Genomic DNA, 26,743 nt, shown 5'->3' on the forward strand with positions numbered 1-26,743 from the left:
TGAAATGATGCTCAGGTGAAGCAGCAGTGGGAAGCTGGGCACCTGTTTCGTTGTCTGCAACGGTCGCTTCGGGAAGAGAATTTGTTGTAGTGACTCACAGCTAGCTCTCGCTATCACTAAAAAGGCTGCAGCTTTGTCACCACAGCCAAGCCAGATGGCATGAGCCAACTGGAACAGCACCTAAGATGAAAAGTAGACCAGCAGGCAACCTGAATCTGGGATGGAGAGGATAACTCTGGGGATCCTACTATCACAGACAAGCGACCATTGCCTGACTGCAGAGTCCGGGCTGTTTTGGGCTGTGGGTGAGCAGGCATCCCTAAAGAATACCCAGACATACTGTAGGGTTCCAATCAGTCAACCCATACAAAAGACCTAGGTGAAGGGTATAATGGGGCATGGCTTATGCCTTTGTGCCTATTCACAGTGACAGTGGGATATTTTTTAAAGTCTCACAGATTAGAATGCACAGATAAGAATATGGTCTTTCACAGTCTTATCTTATTAAGTTGAATCCACCATATCCTATTGCAAGGTCTATTGCTTCATCAACCACAACCTTAAAGCTACGCCCCACTTGGTTTAGTTTATTGGGTAACGTCAGCAATGTCCGACGGGAACTGTGGGGGTGGTGGGGTCTGTAGCTTCAGAACTAGCAGAGATGCAGTATTGCATCAATCCATGGCTCATAACTTAAAGAATATAAAAGTATTATAATACAATAATGGTTAATTTATCTAAGAAGTGTTGGTAGATGTTGAAGTAGGTAAGTGTATATATTTGTTTTCTGCAGTATGTGTATTTGTAAACTATTTTAATAAGTGAAGTAGACAAACATTTTCCTAATGCCTGATGTTTGTCTAAGGTACAGTAATATTAGACAGTCCAAGTTTAGCAGTAACCCTGATATGTAAAATCAGTCATTAGTTTAAGTTCTACAAAAAAAAAAAAAAAAAAAAAAAAGGATTTATGTTCGGTTTCACAGAGCCTGATTAATACTGATCTTACTTAATGTTAACAGAGGTAGTCCAGGATTAGTGCTAGTTGAGGGGTGTGATGTAACGTTAAGGATGTACAGTAGTTTATTTTATATATTGGTGAGTGGCCGCATATATGAAAAGGCAAAGAAAACTCCTTTGTTTGAAAGAGTTTAGGGTAGGTTTTGAACTGTGTGTAACTGTGTTTTGTTTGTAATGTGTAGTGAAGGCAAATGCCCAGCCTACATGTTATTATTTAGTTTTATTTTGTTATTATTTTATTTTGGCCACTGTGCTTTATTTATTTGTTCCTCTTTTGTTTATGTTTAAACAAAGTGTGCATACATGTTTAATACCGTCGATGTGTAACATAGACCGAGCTGGCAGTACTAAACAGCTGTACAATGCAGAAAAGCTTTACTTTAATAGACACATACAGCAGTATATCAACCCTAGATCAATCAAACAACAGTTTGCACCTCCTTACCTTGCATTCAGATAGATTTCAATATCAAAGACACTGCTTATATAGTAGTAGGCTAGCCTACTGATTACCGTATTGAACAGTTCAGCCCGTTGTACTGAAGTTGAATTAATTACTTCCCAGGTTTGTCAAGCAAGTTACTGTGTGTGTGTGTGTGTGTGTGTGTGTATATATATATATATATATATATATATATATATATATATATATATAAAATCCCTGCCAAAAACATGTGCGAATGCACATTTTTCTTTAATTATTTTATTGTTAATTATAATTAAGAGGTGCAGTCATCCTTCACAGGACTGCTGAGTAGACGGGAGCAGAAGGGGTGCTCTGTTCCCGAGCAGTCATAAAACGTAAGTGCTGTATTTAACCTGTGTGGTTAATTTTGTTTATTTGGCAGGTAAACGGCTTAGCTGTCCTGCGAGCTAGACAGGGACCTGCTTTAAATGTATAGTAAGAGCTCCGAAGGTGTGGTGTTCTACCTTAAAAGCGTCAATAGATGTCGCTGTGACTAGGCTTGTGCTGTAGTGATATAAGCAGGGGATGTAGGGGAAAACGGGAAAGATATACACAGTACAGAGTAAGAGCTGGTACTGCAAGTGTTATCGACTTGTTGAATAAACCAGTTATACTTTACCAACGTGTCTTGATGTTTTACAACACAACAGAAGGAACTAGTTGTTTTGTTTTTATTTATTTTTGTAATAAAAAAGTGCATGTCAGCGGGGTTTCTTTTGAATCCTGTGTGTGGAGTTGTGTTTTAAGAAGGGAAAAGAACCCGAGCGAGCTGGTTTTCTATCTATCTATCTATCTATCTATCTATCTATCTATCTATCTATCTATCTATATATACACACACACACTGTTGGAAAACATGGATCGAGAATTGATTAGCAGTTTGCTACGCACGTGGACTGGCAGAGCTATACTGGTGTTCTTTTCTGAAAAGAGACTAATATTGCAGATAGCAGACTGTTTGGTTCAAATTGCATGTACTGCTAACCATTGATAGAGACGTTGCGTCTACAACCTTTTTGCCCAACATTGACTGCAAGCTAAAAAGATAACAATGCTGTGAACTACAATTAACACAGGCTCTAAAGACTTCAGAGAGATCGAAAGAGATAATGCCACTGGGATCAAAGGGGTCGCAAGAAGATAACAAAAGGCAGATGTATGGACCTTTTGTCTCCAGGAGTGTGAAGAATGCACTGAGTTCAGAGGTTGTCACACTAGACTACACACACAGACACACACACACACTCACACAATAAATTAAATTACCTTTGCAATTGGTTAAGTGTCAGAGAAAGGGGAGGTGGACCATTTATACAGAAGGGTATTTAATGTCATGCAAACATTGTAATGATGAGTATTCTGTTTGTCCTGTACCTGGGACCAGACTCCCTGCATATTTCAATAAACCTGGCAACTGATTGAAGAAAAAGTTACGTCACACACACACACACACACACAATGCCTATAGAAAGTCTACACCCTGTTGAATTGTTTTCACATTTTGTTGTGTCAGTCCCTCAGAGTTTCATGCATTTAAATGAGGATTTTTTTCCACTTATCTACACACCATACACTCACAACTGAAAGATCATAATTGGATAAGTCTCCACCCCCCTGAGTTAATACTTGGTGGAAGCTTTCTGCAGCAATTCTAGCTGTGAGTCTGCTGGGATAGGTCTCTACCAACTTTGCACACCTAGATTTGACAATATTTGACCATTGTTCTTTACAAAACTGTTCATGCTCTGTCAAGTTTCTTGGGGAGCGTTGATGGACAGCAATCTTCAAGTCATGCCACAAATTTTGGAATTTTGGTCGGAGCTCTGACTGGGCCACTCAAGGACATTTAACTTTTTCTTCCTTAGTCACTCCAGTGTAGCTTTGGCTGTGTGCTTTGGGTCGTTGTCATGCTGAAAGGTGAACTTCCGTCCCAGTTTCAGCTTTCTTGCAGCGGGCAGCAGGTTTTCCTCAAGATCTTCTCTGTACTTTGCTCCATTCATTTTCCCTTCTATCCTGACAAGTGACCCAGTCCCTGCCGATGAGAAACATCCCCATAACATGATGCTGTCAACACCATGCTTCAGAGGAGGGATGGTGTTCTTTGGGTGATGCAATGTGTTGGGTTTGCGCCAAACATAATGCTTTGCATTTAGGCCAAAATGTTCCATTTTAGTTTTGTCAGACCACAAAACTTTTGCCACATGGCTGCAGAGTGTTTTTTGGCATACTTCAAACGGGATTCTAGGTGGACTTTGAGTAATGGCTTCCTTCTTGCCACCCTACCATACAGGCCAGATTTGTGGAGTGCTTGAGATATTGCTGTCACATGCACACTTTGACCAGTCTTGGCCATAAAAGCTTGTAGCTCTTGCAAAGTTGCCATTGATCTCTCTGATCAGTCTCCTCCTTGCTCGGTCATCCAGTTTGGAGGGACAACCTGATTTAGGCAGAGTCTTGGTGGTGCCGTACACCTTCCACTTCTTAATAATCATCTTGACCATGCTACAAGGGATATTCAAGGCCTTTGATATTTTTTTTATACCCATGCCCTGATCTGTGCCTTTCAACAACTTTGTCCCGGAGCTCTTTTGAAAGCGCTTTGGTGCTCATGGTTGAGTCTTTGTTTTGAAATGCACTACCCAGCAGAGGGAACCTACAGGAATGGCTGAATTTATCCTGAAATCATGTGAATCACTGCAATTTAACAGAGGTAGCGGCCACTTGGTGTGTGATTTTGAAGGCGATTGGTTACACCTGAGCTAATTTAGGATTGCTATTACAAGGGGACACTTATCCAACCAAGCTAATTTTTTATTTTTTTTTTACAAATTTCTAGAATATTTTTTTCACTTGGAAGTTGTGGGGTAGGATGTGTAGACAAATGAGAAAAAAAAACAAAAACAAACTATTTTAATTCCAGGTTATAAGGCGACAAAAAGGTGAAAATTTTGAAAGGGGGTGTAGACACTCTCTCTCTCTCTCTCTCTCTCTCTCTCTCTCTCTCTCTCTCTCTCTCTCTCTCTCTCTCTCTCTATATATATATATATATATATATATATATATATATATATATATATATATTTATATATATGCTATTAAAAAACAAGTGATTCCAGCTGGATTATTAATATTATTAATTATTGTTGTTGTTTCTGTTAATGTATGTATGTATTTACAGTTCTTACAAAAAAACACATTACAAAAATCAGATCCTAAATTCCAGACACGTCAATAGCGGTTTGATAATCGGGATCACAGCTAACACGGAGAAAGAAAAAAGAGTGGATGGTACTGTAACAGAAAACAAGAAAGTAAAAAAAATATAATCATAAACTTACTTCCCAGCAAACAGCACAGCATAGATACATATATTTGAATTCTGTAAAATCTGTTATGGCTAGCAATGCGCAGAATGTTTCCATTACATGCATTCGGCTAAGTGCCCTATCCTCAGCAACATTGACAAAGGGCCCCAGTACCCAATGGCTCAATCCGTAAAATATCCCTGTAGTTGCATTCTCCAAAGGCTTCTTTTCATTTTCATGCCACTCACCTGGTAATTCCACACTCGGGTATAAGGACACAGCTGATTTAAAAAAAAAAAAAAAGATTTATTTATTTCTCATTGATGTCAGAAGTATACTTTGACACCCAAGGTCTGCATTCCATGCTCACTATGCCATACAAGTGTGGTAAGAGCAGGGGGAGTGGTAGTTGGAAGGCGCTTTCAGTAGGAGTATGAGTTGCACAATTTTTGTACAAAAGCACTAATTTTTGCGAGGCACAAATTTTGCAAGGGGATTGGGCACCGCTTCGAATATCTGGGCCCAGCTGTATCATTTTACCTCAGCCTGCGTTACTTTGTGATGTGAATATGAACCTGTGTAATGTATCTATCAAAAATGTACATGGCACGGTGCACGCGGTCAGCTTGATTTACAGTGGCCTGCCTAACCACTCAAATAAGGGTGTGTGGATGTGCAAGCACTGACAATAGCAGCTTTTCCACAGAAGGAATGTTGGCTAGCTGGGACAGGTCTGAATTTCCAAGAATTTCACTTTTTACATCACTGAGTAGTGAGTACTGTATAGATACTTAAGTTTTCATTTTGTGGAGAGCTTTTAAAGAGTGTGCTGGAGGACATCATTGTGGCTGTTTACTTGTGTTTTCAATTCCAGGCAAGTGTCAGTGACACTTATTTCTACGGACCAGGATTTTGAAAAAACAGAAATGTCACTTTTCCTCCTGCTGACATTTCTTCTCTTGGGACCTGACAATGGAGGCTGTAACTATGAAGGTAATAGCATAATCACAGTGCTGGGTCACTTCTGATCTTTTCTAGCTATTAGTCAGTTTCATGCTATGTTTTACAAAGCTTTTTTTTTTTCTAAACTGTCATTAAAAAAAAGGTAAGAAAGTAACCAAACCAAAAATAAATAACTTTAAAACTTGTAAACACTCTTCATTGTTTTGCTTTTTTAGTTTTCAGTTGTATTTGGTGTTTTTTCCTTTAACTAATGATGAAGTAGCTAAATGTTATCACACACTCCATCTACTTCACTATAAGAAATCCTATAATAACCATTGTTTAATTAAAAAAGTAATACATACCAAATTGTTTGGAAAATGTAATTACAGTGCTCCCTCGCGATAGCTCTCGGTTGTAACGTATCCTACAGCATGACCCCCAACTCCCTATACTAGTGATTCATGCAATATTTCTATTGTAAATAGAGTACCGTATTGTTCAAACTGTAAACATCTTCTCAGTCTTCCATTTCTGTCTCTTCCTTTTGATACAGTATCTGAACTGAAGAAACGCTGCACTGGCACTTTATAACAGACATCTTATTCAGCATTTATTTTATAATTAAATAAAATAAATATAATTAAAATACTCCGGGAGATGAGACGCTTCAGGTTCGCTTGAGCCCCGCTCCGGCAGCCGAACCCGGGGCGAGCCCATTCCCTCTTCTCCTCTCCCGACCCGCTCTCCTTCTCGCACTTGGTTTGCCTGTCTGTCGCTTCAAACAGAACTCCCAAACGCTGTTCAGCCAGGTTAATTAAACCGATAATTAAAATGATCCATGAGTAGGAATGTTACCTTTTTTTTTTTTTTTTTGTAAGAAATATAGTGTTGATTACATGGTGCTTTTATGCATGGTTAATTCACAGAATGTTACATTTTTGCTTCACTATATGTCCATGATAGAGAGGGAGTTATTTTATTTTGTATTTTAGTCACATGTGTTGTGTCCTGCAGCGCCCCCCACCCCCTTTTATAACTGTCTGGTTACAAAGCTCACATTGTGTGTCCCCAGAGACCCACGTTACAGTGAGGGAGCACTGTTTAAGATATTGATTTAGGCAATTGAACCCTCTTAGGAGGGCTTTACCGTCTGGGAAGGCCTGCCTCATGCCGTTAAATGTCCTGAGCTGAAGGTGACGGAATGTAACAATGAGAATGGCCTTGCCAGACGGTAAAGCCCTCTTAAGACGGTTCTATTGCTATTGGATTTTGTGTTTGTTTTTTCGTTGATTTTATGCAGCACTGTTTTTTATTGATAATGATTACAAACATTTCCCACAATAGTCCATGAGTAATGCGACTTGCTCAGAATTCCTTCTGTGGTCTGGTCGCCTTCAAGCTTTATTATCCCAGTGGTGGAGGCTCTGTTGGGTATTTCCAGTAGTTTATATGATACCTCGAACACAAAAGCAAAAATGGTTTATGAACTGTTTGTAAAACATGTAAAATAATAAAAGTACCAGTCAATTCAAACGGAGACTAGCTGCTGACAGCAAACACTTTCATTTAATTTTTTTTTTTACTTTGTTTATTTGCTATACTAAATTTAAATATATAGATTGAAAGCATAGGACAGCGAGGGAGCAGACTTGGGGCCTCATTTATGAAGTGTTTACCATACGCAAATGTGACTACCATGTGCAGTTCTGTTCCCATCCTATTTACTATTCCCATTTCAGTGCGGAAAACAAGGATTTAGTGGATGCAAAATGAAAGGGCCGGAATAGCGGTACTGCCTCATTTGCATTTAATTAAGTGTAGTATGCAAATCTGCATGATAAACACAGATAATGGGCTGCCATACATTCATGAGCTATTTATGAAGGTCTGACAAGGATTTTGCACGGGCAAAAATGACCCAAATATTCTGCCAACTTAATGTTTACAATTGAACTCTGAACTAGAGTTCTAGTCCTGACAGCTAAACATGCATGTACGCTGTGTGAAGTAGTGGATAGGACTCTGGACTGTTGACCGACTGTCTAATGTATAAATGGGTACCAGAATTTGTATGTAAAATAACTAATTGTAGCTCACTTTGGTGGAAAAAAAGTGTCAGCCAAATAAATTATTATTATTATTATTATTATTATTATTATTATTATAAATAAGCGAGAGCATAAGAACATAAGAACATAAGAAAGTTTACAAACGAGAGGAGGCCATACGACCCATCTTGCTCGTTTGGTTGTTAGTAGGTTACTGATCCCAGAATCTCATCAAGCAGCTTCTTGAAGGATCCCAGGGTGTCAGCTTCAACAACATTACTGGGGAGTTGATTCCAGACCCTCACAATTCTCTGTGTAAAAAAGTGCCTCCTATTTTCTGTTCTGAATGCCCCTTTGTCTAATCTCCATTTGTGACCCCTGGTCCTTGTTTCTTTTTTCAGGCTGGAAAAGTCCTTTGGGTCAACACTGTCAATACCTTTTAGAATTTTGAATGCTTGAATTAGGTCACCACGTAGTCTTCTTTGTTCAAGACTGAACAGATTCAATTCTTTTAGCCTGTCTGCATATGACATGCCTTTTAAGCCTGGAATAATTCTGGTCGTTCTTCTTTGCACTCTTTCTAGAGCAGCAATATCTTTTTTATAGCGAGGTGACCAGAACTGCACACAATATTCAAGATGAGGTCTTACTAGTGCATTGTACAGTTTTAACATTACTTCCCTTGATTTAAATTCAACACTTTTCACAATGTATCCAAGCATCTTGTTAGCCTTTTTTATAGCTTCCCCACATTGTCTAGATGAAGACATTTCTGAGTCAACAAAAACTCCTAGGTCTTTTTCATAGATTCCTTCTCCAATTTCAGTATCTTCCATATGATATTTATAATGTACATTTTTATTTCCTGCGTGCAGTACCTTACAGGAAATAAAAATGTACATTATAAATATCATATGGGAGATACTGAAATTGGAGAAGGAATCTATGAAAAAGACCACCATAGTGCTGACAAAAAACCCACCCGAATTGACCTTCATTTCACATACCTTATGATAAATACCTACCTTTATTCATGAAAACGCCCAGAACAATCACTTCCAAAGTTCAAATGAAAAAAAAAACACCAAAAAAACCCCCCTCAGTAAATAATTATGTTTGAGTGCGATTAAGGCCAAGAGCAGTTAAACTTAAATATTTGGTTATAAGAGTAAATTCCATAAAGAGCAATTATTAAGTACAATAAATGGATACAAATGATTTCAAATAAGAGCAATTACAAAAAATGTAAATATGGCTACCTTTAAGAGTAAAATCAAGTACAATATACAGAATATAATTATGATTTTGAGAGCAGTAGTAGAATACGGAAGTGTGGAGCAGTTAAGTGCAAGTATAAGATGATGCAAGTATTGATACAGTTGGGTGCTGTACAGTCCTGTATAGTTGAGAGTAGTTAGGTTTACAGATGATGTCTGAACAGGTGTGTCTTGAGGAGGCGCCCGAAAGGTAGTCAAGAACTGAGCAGTCCTGATATCTGAGGATAGCTTATTCCACCGCTGAGGGGCCAGGGTGGAGAAGGAGCAGGCTCTGGAGGTGAGGTACAGCTAATCTGCCTGTGGTAGAGGAGCAGAGAGGGCGAGAGGGGGTGTACGGAAAAATAATAGTCTGGAGGTAGGAGGGGGCAGAAAGGTCGAGACAGCAATAGGCACGTATAAGATTTTAATTGGATGCGAGTGGCGAAAGGGAGCCAGAGGAGGGAGCGAAGCAGCAGAGTAGCATGGGAGAGGGGGGAAAGGAGAAGACCTGGGCATCATCAGAATAGAAATGATAGAAGCCATGGGAGGAGATCAGGAAGCAGGTGTAGAAAGAAAACAGGAGAGGTCCCAGTACTGAGCCTTGGGGGACATATGTCAAAAGAGAGCAAGAGGCATAGGGTGAGCAATGCCAGGACACCCGGTAGGTGCGAATGGAGAGGTATGAGGAGAACCAGGTAAAAGCAGTGCCAGAGTCTCCCAGATCAATGAGGGAGGACAGGAGAATAGAGTGGTGGACTGTCAAAGGCAGCAGAGGTCGAGCAGAATAGGACAGAGGCGGCACGGGCTGAGAGTAGAGAGTGATGGAAATAAGAGCAGTTTCAGTTGAGTGTGTCATGCAAAAACCAGACTGGAGGGGGTCGAGAAGAGAATGTGTTGACAGGAAAGCAGAGAGCTGGCAGTGTACTGTTTGCTCAAGGGGTTTAGAGAGGAATGGGAGAAGGGAGACATGACAATAGTTCTGGAGGGATCAACTGAGCATTTTTTAAGATGGGGTGATGCAGGCCTGTTTGAAGGCAGAGGAAATACCCAGAGAGCAGACGTTGAGAAGGGAGAAAATGAAAGGAAGTAGAGAAAGGGCCGCAGCCTGGAAGAGGCGAGTGGTCCAGCGCACACCCGGTGGGTGTATGGCTCTGGAGCAGGAAGCAAAGATTGGAGTCCGAGAGGGGCACAAAGGAGAAGGAGGGTAAATTACTATGGGTGACGGGGAGTGAGTGAGTGAGCAGAGGACAGGGGGTAGGTGAAGGAGGAGGTATTTTATAAAGGAATGTTTACGGTATCAGAATCTAGGGCATACAACCTATTTTTCGTGTGATTCTGGTTTCTAAGTGGTTAGTATAGAGCGTTGATGAAATTGCATGAGCATTTACTTTACTATGCTCCCGTTTGACAGTTTCATAATTCAAATATTTTTTAAAAGAAATTTGCACTCAATACTGTACAAGGACCTTTTACTAATTCACTGCCCTTAACATGTACCATTGTTTTATGTGGAGTCAGATATAGAATCCACTAAACACTGAGACACTTAACAAGTTTTTATCCAAAACTCATTCAATCTAGTTAGAAATATTCCTGCCACAATACAAAGGTTTCACAACTTAAGTTTCTAACAATGTTTTATCACGTTTGTAAAATATCGTACAAGTATTTAAAGAACAATTGAATGAGAAACAATTGAAACCAGTTACTACTTTCAGTCAGGCATACTAATCTAACTACTCCACCTTACATCATGGACCTGTAATGTACTGCAACTCCCTCAGTAAGCTCTCTACACTGCAGACATACCATGCTTCCCATGGCTCCCCAGTCTACTGGCTGTTTATACTTAAGGAAGATTGCTCTTATTTTCTTTCCATTTAAATTAACCACCGGTTCTCCTGAACTAACCTCAGTATAAACACAAAATCTTCCAGGGAAGCAAACTGTACAAACTCTTGAAATGGGCCCTGTCTTGCTGGCACTCATCACAACCACAATCTGGGTGTCTCGGAGAAGTTTATTTATTCCTGGAATTTATCACTGTCAAACCAGATCTTGTGGAATCCCTGCAGGACAGTTGTGAAAAGTCCTGTACTTATCCATCTCAGTCTACTCACATAAATACACTAATCTAGCCACACCACGGGCCATTTTAATGTCTCTAATATAATATGGACTCACCTCCATATCTGACACTTTCCACTTCTCAGTGCTGTATTCACAGTCAGTGGGTATTTGTAACAGATTAGACAAGGAGCCTACCTGAACACCAGTATTTACTTGATGTACTCTCCACACCGTGCCAGCCTCAAGGGTTTTGATTAATTTCTTTTTGTCTTTTAGTCATCCCAACATTCACGCCACACATTACAGCAATCATGAAAATGCCAGTTGATAATGAAGAGCAGTTAATTGTGAACTGGACCACAAGTGCTATGGTCTATGAGGCAGAAGTAAACATAATCTTTCAGATTCAAATATCTCGGACAGAAGTCACAAACACCATCCACACGGTAAGTAAAAGCATTTTATTTTATTAGTGAATGTGGGTATCGGGTATCTTAAACTCAATGGGTCTTACTCCTCTTGGGATGGGGAATGCTACAGCAGCAAGTATCCATTAACAACAAGGTTGACCTCAACTAGGTTAATATTTTTAATTTATATCGCAAAAATGAGTGCAATTGATATATCACAAACTTTCTGCAAAAACAACAAAAATCTTTTCTCCGTTATACACGTACATTGGTGGTACTTTATTTTTTTAATGCCAAAGTACGTTCAGTTCTGTTTTGTTATGTCTGCACACCGCTACCATTTGAAGACCTAGTTTATTAACACCAACACTCTTATATAGCACAATGTGAGACTGCCCTCTAGTGGGTGTTTATTACAACAGTGAAGTAAACTTATTCTCAGTACAAATTCAGTTGTAACCGCCACTGTGAACTGCTCTTTTCTATGCTTACTGTCAGCATAACATGCTGTCAAACCAGAGCTAACAACTCGGCTTCCTTCAGTCCCTGAAGACATAACTGCTATTTTTCTTGAACACATGGAAACCCTACACACAGCTTGGGTACAGATCTTAATAAAGGCATTACAGAGATCCCAACAGGTACATAAAACAGCTTCTTCAGTAACCTAAGCTGCTTTTGATGTGATACAATAAGGACTATTTAGATTTATAAAAAAATTTTGACTGAATGTGCGCTTTGAAGAACTCAGATTGTAAGCATTTGAAAAATACTTCTAAAAATAACTTCTACATTGTCCCCCCCCAAAACTAACACTCTCAAAGTAGTGTTTATCTAGCATGCTGCGAGTCAACTGTGTTCAAGTTATTTCCTCTTCCTTGCAGAGACTGTATTGGATATTTAACCAGTCACACAAAAGTCAATTTTTCCTTAACAACCAGCTGAACAATCGTAAGGGAGTCCTTTTAATGACTTAAAATCAAGCCAACAATATTCAGAAGCTGTACGACCTGTTCTGCTGGAACACACAAGTTAGTTAAACAGTCTGTTCACCCAGCTTCCGGCACGTAGTTTGTTGCAAATGGTTCAGTTAATATTGTCCTCATTTAGCCGCTGATGACATGGAACAGTTTTGTTTTCGTTCGAAACGCCTGCCTGCCTGCCTGCCTGCCTGCCTGCCACAGAAAAAGCCAACCTCCATACAGCACCCTTAGTGACCGCTAGCGAGCCTCTTGAGCAAGCTTCCTGCTCAGCTTTTATACAGCAATTTATTTTCTTCTTTTAAACGAAATGTGTCGATTTACCGTGTTTGCCACAACATTACCAGGGAGTTGGTTCCAGACTCCCACAATTCTCTGTGTAAAAAAGTGTCTCCTATTTTCTGTTCTGAATGCCCCTTTATCTAATCTCCATTTGTGACCCCTGGTCCTTGTTTCTTTTTTCAGGTTGAAAAAGTCCCTTGGGTCGACATTGTCAATACCTTTTAGAATTTTAAATGCTTGAATCAGATCACCGTGTAGTCTTCTTTGTTCAAGACTGAATAGATTCAATTCTTTTAGCCTGTCTGCATATGAGATGCTTTTAAGCCAGGACTAATTCTGGTTGTTCTTTGCATTTTCTAGAGCAGCAATATCCTTTTTGTAGTGAGGTGACCAGAACTGAACACAATATTCTAGATGAGGTCTTACTAATGCATTGTGAAGTTTTAACATTACTTCCCTTGATTTAAATTCAACACGTTTCACTATATATCTGAGCTTTTTGTTGGCCTTTTTTTTATAGCTTCCCCACATTGTCTAGATGAAGATATTTCTGAGTCAACATAAATATAGTCAGCTAAGATCTTTTTCATAGATTCCTTCTTCAATTTCAGTATTTCCCATATGGTATTTATAATGGACATTTGTATTTCCTGCGTGCAGTACCTTGCATTGTTTATGTCAAATGTCATTTGCCATGTGTCTGCCCAGTTCTGAATGCTTAGATCATTTTGAATGACCTTTGCTGCTGCAGCAGTGTGTGCCACTCCTCCAATTTTTGTGTTGTCTGCAAATTTAACAAGTTTGCTTAATATACCAGAATCTAAGTCATTAATATAGATTAGGAAGAGCAGAGGACACCTGTGGTACTCCACTGGTTACCTCGCTCAGTCTAATCAGTACTTTCTGTTTTCTACATTTTAACCACTCCCTAATCAACGTGCCTGCATTTTATCTTTTATGCGAGACTTAGTCAAAGGCTTTCTGGAAATCAAAATAAACCAGCAAGTTCAGGCTGCACACTGAACTTGTTGTGTTTCTCAATATGGAGTCCCTGACAACCATCACCACTTTTTTTTTTTGCTGCCTGGCCAGCACCATTTATGGGGTCCTGGATGCTGTTCCTTTCATTCTCTTAATGCTGGTTTTGATCGTCTAAGTCAGCCAAATTTGTTGGACATTTTGATTTCTGGTGGTTGTGTTTCACTACGTTTCTTTTTTCCCTGTCTCTGCCTATCTGAACCCAACTGTTTTGACCCTCTTCTATCTCCCTGGTAGCTTTCTGCGTCAGGGGTGGAAACTTCCAAAAATTTCGTGTGTGCCAGCTCCTCAAACTCCTGTTGCTCTGTCATTTTGTGCAGCATTTCTAGCATGCTTACTCTTCTAGCATACTTACTCGTTGAAGCAAGTCCTGGATCTTGCAGCACTTTATATATCGTAGTGATTACAGTTTGCTATATCCAGTCAATTATTAAGAGTTTGCTTTTTATACTACAAACATTTTAAAAATCTGTTTGACACATTTAATAAATGAATTACATTAATTAATTAAATACAGTTAAATAGTAAATAACACTCACAACAACTGTTTTGCAGGACAAGGCAAGAGAAAGAAATACAATGAGTCATATAATGCACTACTTTTTTTTTTATTAAATAAGTAATTAGTTTTTTTCTGAAGAAACGAGTAGCGAGTAATAAGTTGCTTTTTTTCAGTAGTGACTGTGTCTGAATAGCTAAGTACATTGTTTCGCGAGCAAAACTCTTTAGGCTTGCTTAAAAAAAATGTAATGTTGTTTTTTGTTATAAAGATATCGGGAAAGGATTTTTTTTAGAACTACAGTTTTGTTTAGAACTACAGTGAGCATAGGTTTGTATAAATACATTCTGAATATTATTTTGATTTATTCCTTATGTACAAATATTGACAAACAGATATAATTTACGTTTTAAATGACATTTTTTAATTTTGTGATTTTTAAGAGCAACTATACTACAGTACTCACAAAAAATAACACAGTCCTAACTTGGAACTGGGAGTCCGAGATTCCTTTGGAATGCACATCACACTTCATAAGAATCCGAAGAAATTTAAATGATACCAAATGGAGTGACTGGAGTCCCTGGAAAGCCAACAGTGGTGAGAATCTCATTTTTCATGGTGTTGTATAATTATTATTAGCAAGAAAAAAAAAACACACAGAGAGGTAGTTGCTGTAGAACTGATTAAATATAATTTGGGAAGTGTTAGCAAAAGACTATGTGCTCTAGTAAAGCATGATTCATTACAGTGGCTTGCGAAAGTATTGACCCCCCTTGGCGTTTTTCCTATTTTGTTGCCTTACAACCTGGAATTAAAATAGATTTTTTGGGGGTTTGTATCATTTGATTTACACAACATGTCTACCACTTTGAAGATGCAAAATATTTTTTATTGTGAAACAAACACGAAATAAGACAAAAAAAACAGAAAACTTGAGCGTGCATAAGTATTCACCCCCCCAAAGCCAATACTTTGTAGAGCCAAGTTTGGCAGCAATTACAGCTGCAAGTCTCTTGGGGTATGTATCTATAAGCTTGGCACATCTAGCCACTGGGATTTTTGCCCATTCTTCAAGGCAAAACTGCTCCAGCTCCTTCAAGTTGGATGGGTTCCGCTGGTGTACAGCAATCTTTAAGTCATACCACAGATTCTCAATTGGATTGAGGTCTGGGCTTTGACTAGGCCATTCCAAGACATTTAAATGTTTCTCCTTAAACTACTCGAGTGTTGCTTTAGCAGTATGCTTAGGGTCATTGTCCTGCTGGAAGGTGAACCTCTGTCCCAATCTCAAATCTCTGGAAGACTGAAACAGTTTTCCCTCAAGAATTTCCCTGTATTTAGCGCCATCCATCATTCCTTCAATTCTGACCAGTTTCCCAGTCCCTGCCGATGAAAAACATCCCCACAGCATGATGCTGCCACCACCATGCTTCACTGTGGGGATGGTGTTCTCGGGGTGATGAGAGGTGTTGGGTTTGCGCCAAACATAGCATTTTCCTTGATGGCCAAAAAGCTAAATTTTAGTCTCATCTGACCAGAGTACCTTCTTCCATATGTTTGGGGAGTCTCCCACATGCCTTTTGGCGAACACCAAACGTGTTTGCTTATTTTTTTCTTTAAGCAATGGCTTTTTTCTGGCCACTCTTCCATAAAGCCCAGCTCTGTGGAGTGTACGGCTTAAAGCGGTCCTATGGACAGATACTCCAATCTCCTCTGTGGAGCTTTGCAGCTCCTTCAGGGTTATCTTTGGTCTCTTTGTTGCCTCTCTGATTAATGCCCTCCTTGCCTGGTCCGTGAGTTTTGGTGGGCGGCCCTCTCTTGCCAGGTTTGTTGTGGTGCCATATTCTTTCCATTTTTTAATAATGGCTTTAATGGTGCTCTGTGGGATGTTCAGAGTTTCGAATATTTTTTTATAACCCAACCCTGATCTGTACTTCTCCACAACTTTGTCCCTGACCTGTTTGGATAGCTCCTTGGTCTTCATGGTGCTGCTTGCTTGGTGGTGCCCCTTGCTTAGTGGTGTTGCAGACTCTGGGGCCTTTCAGAACAGGTGTATATATACTGAGATCATGTGACAGATCATGTGACACTTGGATTGCACAGATGTGGACTTTATTTAACTAATTATGTGACTTCTGAAGGTAATTGGTTGCACCAGATCTTATTAGAGGCTTAATAGCAAAGGGGGTGAATACATATGCACGCACCATTTTTCCGTTATTTATTTTTTAGAATTTTTTTAAACAAGTTATTTTTTTCATTTCACTTCACCAATTTGGACTATTTTGTGTATGTCCATTACATGAAATCCAAATAAAAATCCATTTTAATTCCAGGTTGTAAGGCAACAAAATAGGAAAAATGCCAAGGGGGGTCAATACTTTCGCAAGCCACTGTACCTCTACCATCCTTCCCTTTTCACACTAAAGATGCCTAGTGTGTAGCACTGGCTCTCTCTCGAATCTGACCGGTGGTTGAGGTTTGTAGATATGAATGTTTTAAGCACATATTCAGTGAGTTCATGACTGCACTACAAGATCATTTAAAATTGCCAAGGCACAGCCTAGTGGCAAAACTCCATCGTGCTCAGGCTTTATATGCTGGTGGCTTTATTAAACATGCCAAATCTCCAATGCAATGCAAAATCTGAATGTTTAAATTATTTCTCTTTATTGCCTCAATTTATACTGTTTTGTTTCCCTAAAAGGATCAAGTCTGTTTTGATGGATTAAATGATATTTCAAATGTATGGATCCTTTCTAGATTGATTAAAGTGATGCTAAAGAACCAACACTGGCCTGCAACAGTTTCAGGAATATCACTTTAACTTTATTTTATCCATTGAAATGACTTAAAAAAAAACTTTTTAAACAACTCATGAGTAAATGCTCAGGCCCTTGGTATGTGTAAACATACATATAATTAATTATTATATCAAAGATTTGGTTGAAACCAAAGGGCAATTTATATTAGGATGACCCTACTGTAACAAAGAGATCTGTTTTATTAAAGGTTGATCAAACCTAGATATTCATCTTCATAGCACTGGCCTAAATTTTATAAAGCAGGTATTTTCAAGGACCTAATTTCACTGTATTTTTTATTGTACAGAATAATGTTAATAAGTGGATTATTCCTGAGGGAGAAACACCAGCAGGATCAATGCAGAACTAAACAAAGGCAGGATTTAAACATGACACTGTTTCAATCATTACAATAGACCCATCAGGTTATTAAAGGATTATAATGTTTTGTTACATGTAAATCTTTGTTTTGGAATTGCTACAGTATTTATTTTATTATTGAACTGTCTTCTCTGTTTTTTTTTGTTTTTTTTCAGGAATTGACACGTCTAACGCAACAAAAACAATTTTGTTTCCTAGAGGAACTAAAGTAGCAAGAAATGGATCAGCGGTATATTTCTGCTGTGTTGCAGGAAAGGATGAACGTGTCACCAGTATGAGTGTTCATTACAAAAGTTACCCCCTAATACACATCAGCAACAGGACCAAAGCAATCAAAGTGGAATATGATAAACCAGAGACTTACGGATATGATATAGGTTGCAGTGCAACTAAAACAAACGCTGTTCCTTCAATGCTTTTTTTTATCAGTAAGTATAACATTTATAACAGTTTATTTTAAAAAGAAAACTGCTGGAGGATAATGTCATCTATCAGTATTTATACATTTTTTCTTTATCTACAACTCAATAATTTCTACCCAAACAAAATTGTCACAAAACCAACGAAAAATGTATAGATCCAAAAGTTAAGATATTATATTCTGGCCTGCAAGCTAGTACGATGTGCGCCCAAGATTTGTATCTCATGTCCCTTCCCAGGCTCTGTACTTTTCACCTGTTTTACTAGGTTCATTTTCATATCCTCCACCAATATATGTTTAGGTCTCGAACCTTTTAGGTTTTTTATTTTTGACAAGTGCCAAAAATACTGCCTTATCATGTGTGGTAACCTATAAAGCACTGTGGCGGAGCAGAGCTCTGCCCTTTATAAATTGGCAGGGATGGGGTTAAATTCCCCTACCTGCCTGGGTTTATTGTGTTCAGGTGGCTGGGGTTGATTAGAGTAATTAATGATCAATCAGCACCCAGCCACCTGACATAAAAGGAGGCCTCAGCTTCCCATTAGGGGGAGGAGGGAGCTGATGAAGCAAGCTGACGTTTGTGCTTGCTGGTTTTGGTTTGCTGTTATGTGTATTTTCTGTTCCAGTGAAGGCATCGCCCAGCCTGGAAACCTTTATTTTTGTAAGTCTTGTTCTGTGTCTTTCTATTTGTGCTTAAATACCTTTGTTTTGGCCCTTGTGCCCTTTTATTTTGTGTTTATTTATAATAAAAGCATTGTTTTTTGAATTGCACTCTGTCTCTGGGCCTCTATCCGCTCGCCAGCCTGTCACAAGCACGTTTTCCTCTCGTTCAGGTTGCCATACTCCCGTACAGAGGCCATAAACTGACAATGAAAATATTTTCATTATCACTATACGGCTTCGGTGTGGCAAGTAAAAATGTCAGCACAGTGTGTGTTTATCCTGTGGGGAAGGTTCCCCGTGCAAGGGTGAAAGCCTGACATTATTGGCGTGACGGTCGTTACAAAGGCCTGGATATCGAGGGCGTTGGAGTGCTGGGTCCTTTAAGCACTGAGGGCACAGATGGAATATATGCAGGGAGCATTTTAAGCCCCAAAGGTGTCAAAGCACCGAGGTACAGCATGTGAGCACCAAAGGCATGGAGGTGTTGAGGTTATAGGGCACCGAGGACACAGATGCACGGAGCGTTAAAGCGCCAAAGGCATCAAAGCATCGAGGCCTTGAGACACTGAGGATGCCGAAGCACCGAAGCTATGGGGCACTGAGGCACCGAGGCACCAAGGGCGCTGAGGGCACCAATGCACAGAGCGTGAAATCGGCGAAGGCGTAGAAAGTGCCGTGGCTTTGAGGCCCCGAGACACCAAGGCTATGGAGCACCGGGGGACCGAGGGCACTGCGGCACATAGCGTAAAGCACGAAGGCGTCGAAGCGCTAAGGTGTCAAAGCCTCGAGGCACCAAGGATGCCGAGACACTGGGGCGCCGAAGCACTGAGAACACCAAACACTGAGGACTTCAAGCACCAAGGGTACTGAGCTGTGTGTCTGGTCTGGGCTGTTTGCAGGCACACAACCAGGAACAGCATGTAGCTTGCAATGGTGTGGAGCATAGCCTACAGACAGTTGCAGTCTGGTCTGCCTGCAGTCACACAACCAGTGCAGCGTGAAGCTTACAGCGGAGTGGAGCAATCCTCAGATGGTACCATCTGAATCGTGTGCAATACACAACCAGTGCAGCTCGTAGCTTGCAGTGGGGTGGCACAGCCTACAGACGTGGAAAAAGAGAGACAAAAAAGGGACAAAAGATTTAAAATACTTTTTTTTTCATTTGAACCAACACACCATAGGTGAGTGGGTCAAATACCCTTGGAGTCTACTTTACATAGGGAAAGGTAGAACCAGGCCTAATGGAGGAAGCGCATCATTGTTGTAGTGTTCATTTTTTTTTTTTGTTAAACTGCAAGGCAGTAGCACACACAGCCACTCAACAGAAAAGCTGGGGGCAGGGACATTACAACAAGATACAATAAACTATTGAAATTAAAATATCAAGGAAAGAATACACCTTAATTAAATTAAAGTTATCCTAGGGTGAAATGCCATAATATGCACTTCATCTTACTCAAACCACTGTGCCTCTTTATCGGCAGCAGTATCTCATGCTGCCATTGTATTAGCGGTGGCTAAGTGCAGCCGAGTTGTAGATCTTTCCAAAAGAATGAAAAATTGAAAGTGCGTGCCACAGGGGCGTGGTCCAAGATTAATATATTTTGGATCTCTGGACTTCACAAATCACAAAATATTACAGGATACTTACGCAATTACCTTGTAATGTTTATTTTAAAAACGAGCAACATCAACTGAAACCAAATAAGCCCCTGCAAACATGCAATATCGACCTTTTTTCATAAGAGATAATTTAAACACTGTGCTCCCTTTACAGGACGATTGGCCCCTCACAAATTTCAGGAATTAATGACAACATTACCCATGGTCAAAAATAGAACTAAAGATGAATGCGTAAAAGACGTAGCACTCAGAGAGCAAGAAAATATGACAGGGAGAAAGACCCCCGACTCAGTACTCATAGCAATATCCTATAGGACAGCAGCATAGAAATGACAAAAACACAACAAAATAAACAGAGATGGGAGCTTGGTTACAAATATTTAAGGTGATAAAGAAGAGAGCCAAAGGGAGCACACTACATATCACACTACATAAAGCTCAAGCCACAATTAACATCTCTACTCGCTCTGGCTCACAGATTTCTCTCCCCCCCCCCCCCCCCCCCCCAATCCTACAATCGCACCCTCTCCTTCCCTACTTCCACCTCCTTAACCCCCCCTCCCAATACAAAAATTGTCAAAAACATAATAAATTACACTGCATCTCAGAAATCTCAGGCCACAGTTAACATATATACTCCCTCTCACTCACTGGTTCTGTTCCCTATCAACCCGTAAATCCACCAAATCCCAGCTTCCCCTTCCCTAATTCTACCCCTCCCAATGGCCCCAATCAGTCCAACAATTGTCAACGTGAACCAGATTACCCTGAGGGGACTTGCTGTGAGCCAAACCACCACGCGAACAAGAACAATGAACAATGAACCGCAAATTGAATAACCGTACACCATATATTCAGTGTTTAGGTAACTAATTAGAATACAGATTGTCACCAACTGTAACATTAACATCACAGAAATCAATACACTAGATTAATAAATAATAAAGACAGCTGAATACACCAAGAAATTGTCCATTCCCTGGGAGCAAAGCTTCGCTCTCACTTCACCAAAGGCCCCCCTCTTCGTGGCGGTGACAGCAGAGTAATCCACATAAAAAGAGAGCTTCTTAGCCAATTATGAGTATCAGCACACCCCTACAGGCGATGTTTTAATCAAAATTGATATTGTATTTACAAATTTGTGGTTGCTAAGGCATTCTTTTCAGAATTCAATAGTAAGCAAGCAAATGATTGTTTTCCTAATTTCTACCAGATTTTCAACAAATAATAAATAAACTATTAGATGGTAACTCAAGAGAGCTCCTAGATAGTTTGCAAAAAAAACACAGTTCATTTTGCAGTGTCAGGCCTAAATTGAATTTCTTACCAATACCAAATATTTAGAACTTTTTGCAATGTTGTACCATTTTTTTGCATTTCTTCACAATTTAGGCAGTTAAATGACTTTTTGATGGTGGGCTGTAGCAGGGCAGAAGATCCCTGTGTGTAAATATGGGGCAGGGCAAAGCCCTGCTGATAAATGTATTGTTTTGATTTAAAATAATGCTTTATTGCTGTTATTTAAATATATTGTTCATGTTTATTTAGAACACGTGATTGTATTGTTATAGTTTAATGTAGTTTGGCAGGGGTGAGGTTTGCTGCTTGTATCTGTATCTCGTGAGAATGGGTTCTCGGCAGCTAAGGAGTTAATCTGGAGATGACCACATACAAACCTACAGTTTTGGATGAACGTGGTGGGTGTTGAAGGAGAGAGAAAGTGCGCGTGAGCGAGCGGGAGAATGACATTTAAAACAATTGCTACGGGTGCTGGACAGACAGATTTAGTGGGCAAATTACAAGCAGACTACCAAGTAGGAAGTAATGTTTTTGGAAGGATTTACTGAGTTTACGCTTCTAACTGGTTACCTTGTCCTCAACAAACACATCTGTGGATGGAACAGTAGCACAGGAGGAGCTTTGAAACAAAAGCCTATCAAAGATTTTTAACAAACACAATCGTCATCTATAAAACAATTCCACTGCTTGGTTTCAGAGATTACTTTGATAAAGCTACTGTGTGTAAACCATATAAAAATAATGAGAAGAATAATAGCTGAAAATTATATTTTTATTACATAATTTAAAGCTGTAAATTACCTCAAGAAAGGTTTCATGAAAATAAAGCATGGCTGTGGTTGTATGTGCAAGAACATTGTGATACATGAGTACTGCATTGTCAATTACTTTTATAGATCCACCAGATGTTCCACATAATCTGACCTGTGAAACAAGGGACATTAAAGAAGTAACCTGCACATGGAGAGCATGGCAGGAAGCAAAGAACAGCAATTCTGATAAGGAAACAATTTATAGCCTATATGAGGGGTGAGTTTTTCTTTTATTGCCAGATTAATTTCAAGTAACCAAACTGAAATAGTTGATAAAGAAAATATTAAGGTCTGACACTGGTGTTACGATTGTCATTATTATTTAAACTATATGTTTTGGTACTAGTTCCATTTATTTAACTATTTGGATCAGGTTAAGCTGAAAACTGGACAGGTTTATGAAAATATATAATATATCTTAGATTTATAATTGAAAAAAAAAATATTTATTGAATTTTTTTTAGATATTGGTGGTTGATTTTATTGAGTTTATGTGGGTGATGTAAGGATATGCACAAAGTGATTTGTGGGTGCAAAACCCCCATAATGCTGCCATAAATCATGTTTAGCAGCTGGAGAGAGAGAGAGAGAGAGAGAGAGAGAGAGAGAGAGAGAGAGAGAGAGAGAGAGAGAGAGAGAGAGAGAGAGATTTCCATTATAGTGTATTGGGTGTCTTATAGGGGAGGCTAGTTATATTTTTTTGGAGATTTTATTTGTACACAGACATGTTTTAATAATACAAAATACAAAATTAGAACAGTTTATTATTGGTAAATCTGAATCACAGCTGTTACCTTTACACTAAAGGTTTGCATGGCGAATGGTATTGAATGTTGCATTGCAAATTATATCCTTCATATTGAAGATAACACATAATACAGAAAATAGCTTCTTCATCAAGAAACAGGCAAGCACACACTGCAAATGTCATTAAACAGAATAACTCAGTGGTATATCACACTGTATTTTTATATAAACTGAGTATGATGTAAATGATTTTTCTTTTTCTGTTGTTTAAGCAGGTTGCTACAAAAGGTAGGCAGTTGTCAGAAAGAAAGCTGCTCCTTCAAAGTAACGCCTGGTCAGAATGTGTACAATCTTACTCTAAAAGCTAAAAACAAAGTGGGAAGAGCAGAAGCACATCTTAACATGGACATTACTCACAGAGGTAATTAATTACTTCATCATAAAGCCTTATCTCAGGGGTTCTGAGACTGGGGGAAACCCATTGCAGATTATAGCAAACCAGGTCTTCTGTTATAAAAAAAGTTATGAATAATGCAAACTGATTATTCTGTAAATATATTGATGTATTTCCATAATGTTTAAACAATAGCTTTTTGCAAAGTGGGGTTGTGGCAGGACCAAGAGATGACGCAGCACGTGAAAAGCGTGTTTTTGTTTTGCTTATTTTCATTTTGGGGTTTTGTGTTTATTGTATTGGAGCATTAAAAGGGTTAAAATTAAATAGTTAATTAGTAAATTAATTAATTAATGTGTTAATTAAAAACTACATTTGTAAATTAATTTGTCAATTTATAAATGAATTAATATATTTATGTTAATCACACGAGGGGGGCGTCTACACTCAACAGTGGTGCCATTGTGTCTGCAAGCATGGAAAGTGAAACAGAATTTTTTTTTTTTTTGCAGTATATTTATAATCTACAGCATTCACATCTTTACCCAAAGGCTGTAACAAACTAGCATAGTGAGAACAAACATATTTCAATCGCTGAAAAAAAAAAATCCCTATGTTTGTACTGACTATGCTGTTTTTTTTAAAGCCTGGGGGTAAATATGTGCATGCTGTTGGTTTACAAATAAATATACTTCCCTGAAGTTATTTTAATCCAGTTGACAACAAAGGTGTAAACGTATGGAAGGCCGTTTCAGTCAAAAACGTGTTATTTAGTACACTTTTCAACTATTTAATACACATTCTAATTTGAATTTAGTATGTGTTGTAATTCTAATTATTACACATAGGCCTAGGCCTACTAATTGTTGAATCAGTTCATTGAAAATTAAATAAGAGCCAATGAATTTAAAGAAAATAGTATGTGTAATAAATTATCCAATTAAAAAATCATTTTACACATGCCATTTCCACCCAATTCAAAGCTGTATATAAATGTAATTGGAAAGTAATAATAATTAAAATAATAAAAACATCTGAACAAAATGTTCCCACTACACCAATGCAAAAGGGTACTGCAAAGGTATCAACTCATTCAAAAAGGTCTTAGATCAGAAGAAGGTGGCTGACAGCATGTCTGCCCTTGAGGGTAAAAGTAATTACATGTTTCTTGCTAAATGAACATGCTGAAATATCTGGATATAAGGCAGTGGTTCTCATATTTTTTCTAGGTAGGGCCCCCTTTGAAGTGACTTGGTCTGGTTATGCAGTTTTGCCATGTATTTTCCACATTTATAGTATGCGTTTACCATAGTTTACCCTATTTTGTCATGTTTTTTTTTTAATATGGTTAACGATAACTCACCATTCTTTACAGTGCTTGTCTATGCTTTAACATACCATCAGTATGCTTGATTACAATTTGTTAGGCTTCTACAATGGTATACATTTACAAGGGTCCTGTCACAACACTGTAGATTCACTGCCTGTGCAGCAGTTAGTAGGATAGAACCTGGCACCCCCTAATGTCCTATGTGCAGGAAAGGAAGTTTTCTTTCAGGTGGGGTTAATTGTGCTTGGGGTTATAAAGCCTATAAATCTAAACATTAGATAGAAACATCCTTGAAAAAGTTTATTTTAGATATCCTGTTTCAGTGGCCAGACATTAATGATTCTTATACTGGAAATGTGACTTATTTCTCACCAGTTCACCCAGTAGACCTAAGTGAGGTGTCAAATAATGGTGTAGGGCCAAGAACTGTGAATCTCTCCTGGTTTTTGAAAGCCAACTACTCATCTCTTGGACTTGTTTGTCAGACTAATATCACAACAGACAATGGGGACCAAAAGCTAGTAAGTAACTTCTATAACCATTTTAATAGCCTGGCATCAGCTTCCTTTTATGTGCACTGTTTCAAAAATTGTACTTTTAGAAAAATAAAGCGCTCGTATTTCAATATACAGCAGAATCACTCCTTCGAGGGACGATTGGACAGTCACAGTTATACAGTCACTGTTGATGGATTGCACCCTTATACAAACAACACTGTTAGTATTCACTGTGCATCTTCTGAACATTTCTGGAAGTGGAACAGTTGGAGTAAAGCATTTTCTTTCAGAACTCAAGAAGATGGTGAGTTAAAACAAACAGATTGTAATTTCATTGTGATTGATTTTTACGGATAGATAGTGGGGTTGCAAAAACACATTTATGTGACTTAAATCTAAGATTATCTAAAAATATAATATATATCTTATATAAGATCATAGGCACTAACCCATGAGGCAGTAGGAACATGTGCCTCCCCACTTTGAATATGGACCTATATATTTTGACATTCCACTTTTGTGTTTGCTAATTATATAGGTTTGGCATTGGTTTTCTCTCTTAAAAAGTTTTAAATAAAATATAAAAATGGAGAAGTATTCAGTGGATGGTCCATTTCACAAAGAAATTCTCCCTACACGAACATTGCTTTGACCCAAGGTCTGCACCATGGCTAATGTTAGCTAATAAAAAAAAAAAAAAAAGGAATGTGATCTAAGCAGGCAGCGAGGAGAGATGACTCAATGAAATATTAATATTTAAATATAGGCATATATTTGTTATTACTCCCAAAAATATCTTAAGGAAAAGAGAGTATCAGACTATTACCGTATTAAAAATGAAATAAGAAGTTAGCAGGTTAAAGTTTCTACGGGGCCAGGAACAAGTTCAAGTTTAGTTTCCATCAAAATATTTTATTTTTTAACTTAGATTAAGCAGTAGCAAATATATCAAATAGTGGCATTTCAAAATCACATCAGCCAGATTTTACTTTTGTTAATTTTTTCACTCAAAACTTGTAACTTAGTTGTTCTTTGCTGATATTAATGTACAGCTTTCATATCGAAACGTGTGCACTTATTAATATTTGAAACTCACATTCGTTTAATGATAAACATTTAGGTATATTATGTCCCTGAATGACCTGTAAACATGTAGAAATAAATGGTGATTGTTAAAAGGGGCGTGTGAGGCAAGAGTGTATCAAATGGAATGTCCAGACAGTAATTTGTGTGTACAGAAATAAAATAATTTATTTTTATTATCTATACACAACAAAATAATTAAATAACAAAAGAAAACAAAATGGTGTGAGGGAAGGAGTGCAGGGGTGCAATGCAAAAAAAACCGTGATAACTCGTCTTTAATCGTCTTCGTGGCGAACCATACATAAACAATAAAAGACAAAATAAATGTTAGTGTTTTTTGTTTTAAAAATCCCGCTGCACCAACC

At 38.5% G+C, this 26,743-nt stretch overlaps 1 protein-coding gene across 4 annotated transcripts in view; it reads left to right on the forward strand.

The window, feature by feature from the left end:
* Window positions 1-626: 626 nt before the first annotated feature.
* The window catches only part of LOC121318471 (leukemia inhibitory factor receptor-like), a 42,004-nt gene continuing 15,887 nt past the window's right edge, over window positions 627-26,743 (forward strand). For 2 of the 4 annotated variants that reach the window (XM_041255183.1, XM_041255192.1), the window contains exons 1-9: window positions 627-762; window positions 5,665-5,783; window positions 11,386-11,555; window positions 14,762-14,918; window positions 17,662-17,934; window positions 22,409-22,541; window positions 23,347-23,492; window positions 25,171-25,316; window positions 25,428-25,596. In XM_041255183.1, the coding sequence (XP_041111117.1) occupies window positions 755-762; window positions 5,665-5,783; window positions 11,386-11,555; window positions 14,762-14,918; window positions 17,662-17,934; window positions 22,409-22,541; window positions 23,347-23,492; window positions 25,171-25,316; window positions 25,428-25,596 (1,321 nt within the window). In that variant the 5' untranslated portion in view covers window positions 627-754. Of the gene's footprint in view, window positions 767-4,639; window positions 5,563-5,664; window positions 5,784-11,385; window positions 11,556-14,761; window positions 14,919-17,661; window positions 17,935-22,408; window positions 22,542-23,346; window positions 23,493-25,170; window positions 25,317-25,427; window positions 25,597-26,743 lie in introns of those variants that run through there. The other 2 variants (XM_041255201.1, XM_041255209.1) reach the window with 2 other exon arrangements.

Source organism: Polyodon spathula, chromosome 1, assembly GCF_017654505.1.
Source record: "Polyodon spathula isolate WHYD16114869_AA chromosome 1, ASM1765450v1, whole genome shotgun sequence".
In the NCBI taxonomy this organism is placed as follows: domain Eukaryota; kingdom Metazoa; phylum Chordata; class Actinopteri; order Acipenseriformes; family Polyodontidae; genus Polyodon; species Polyodon spathula.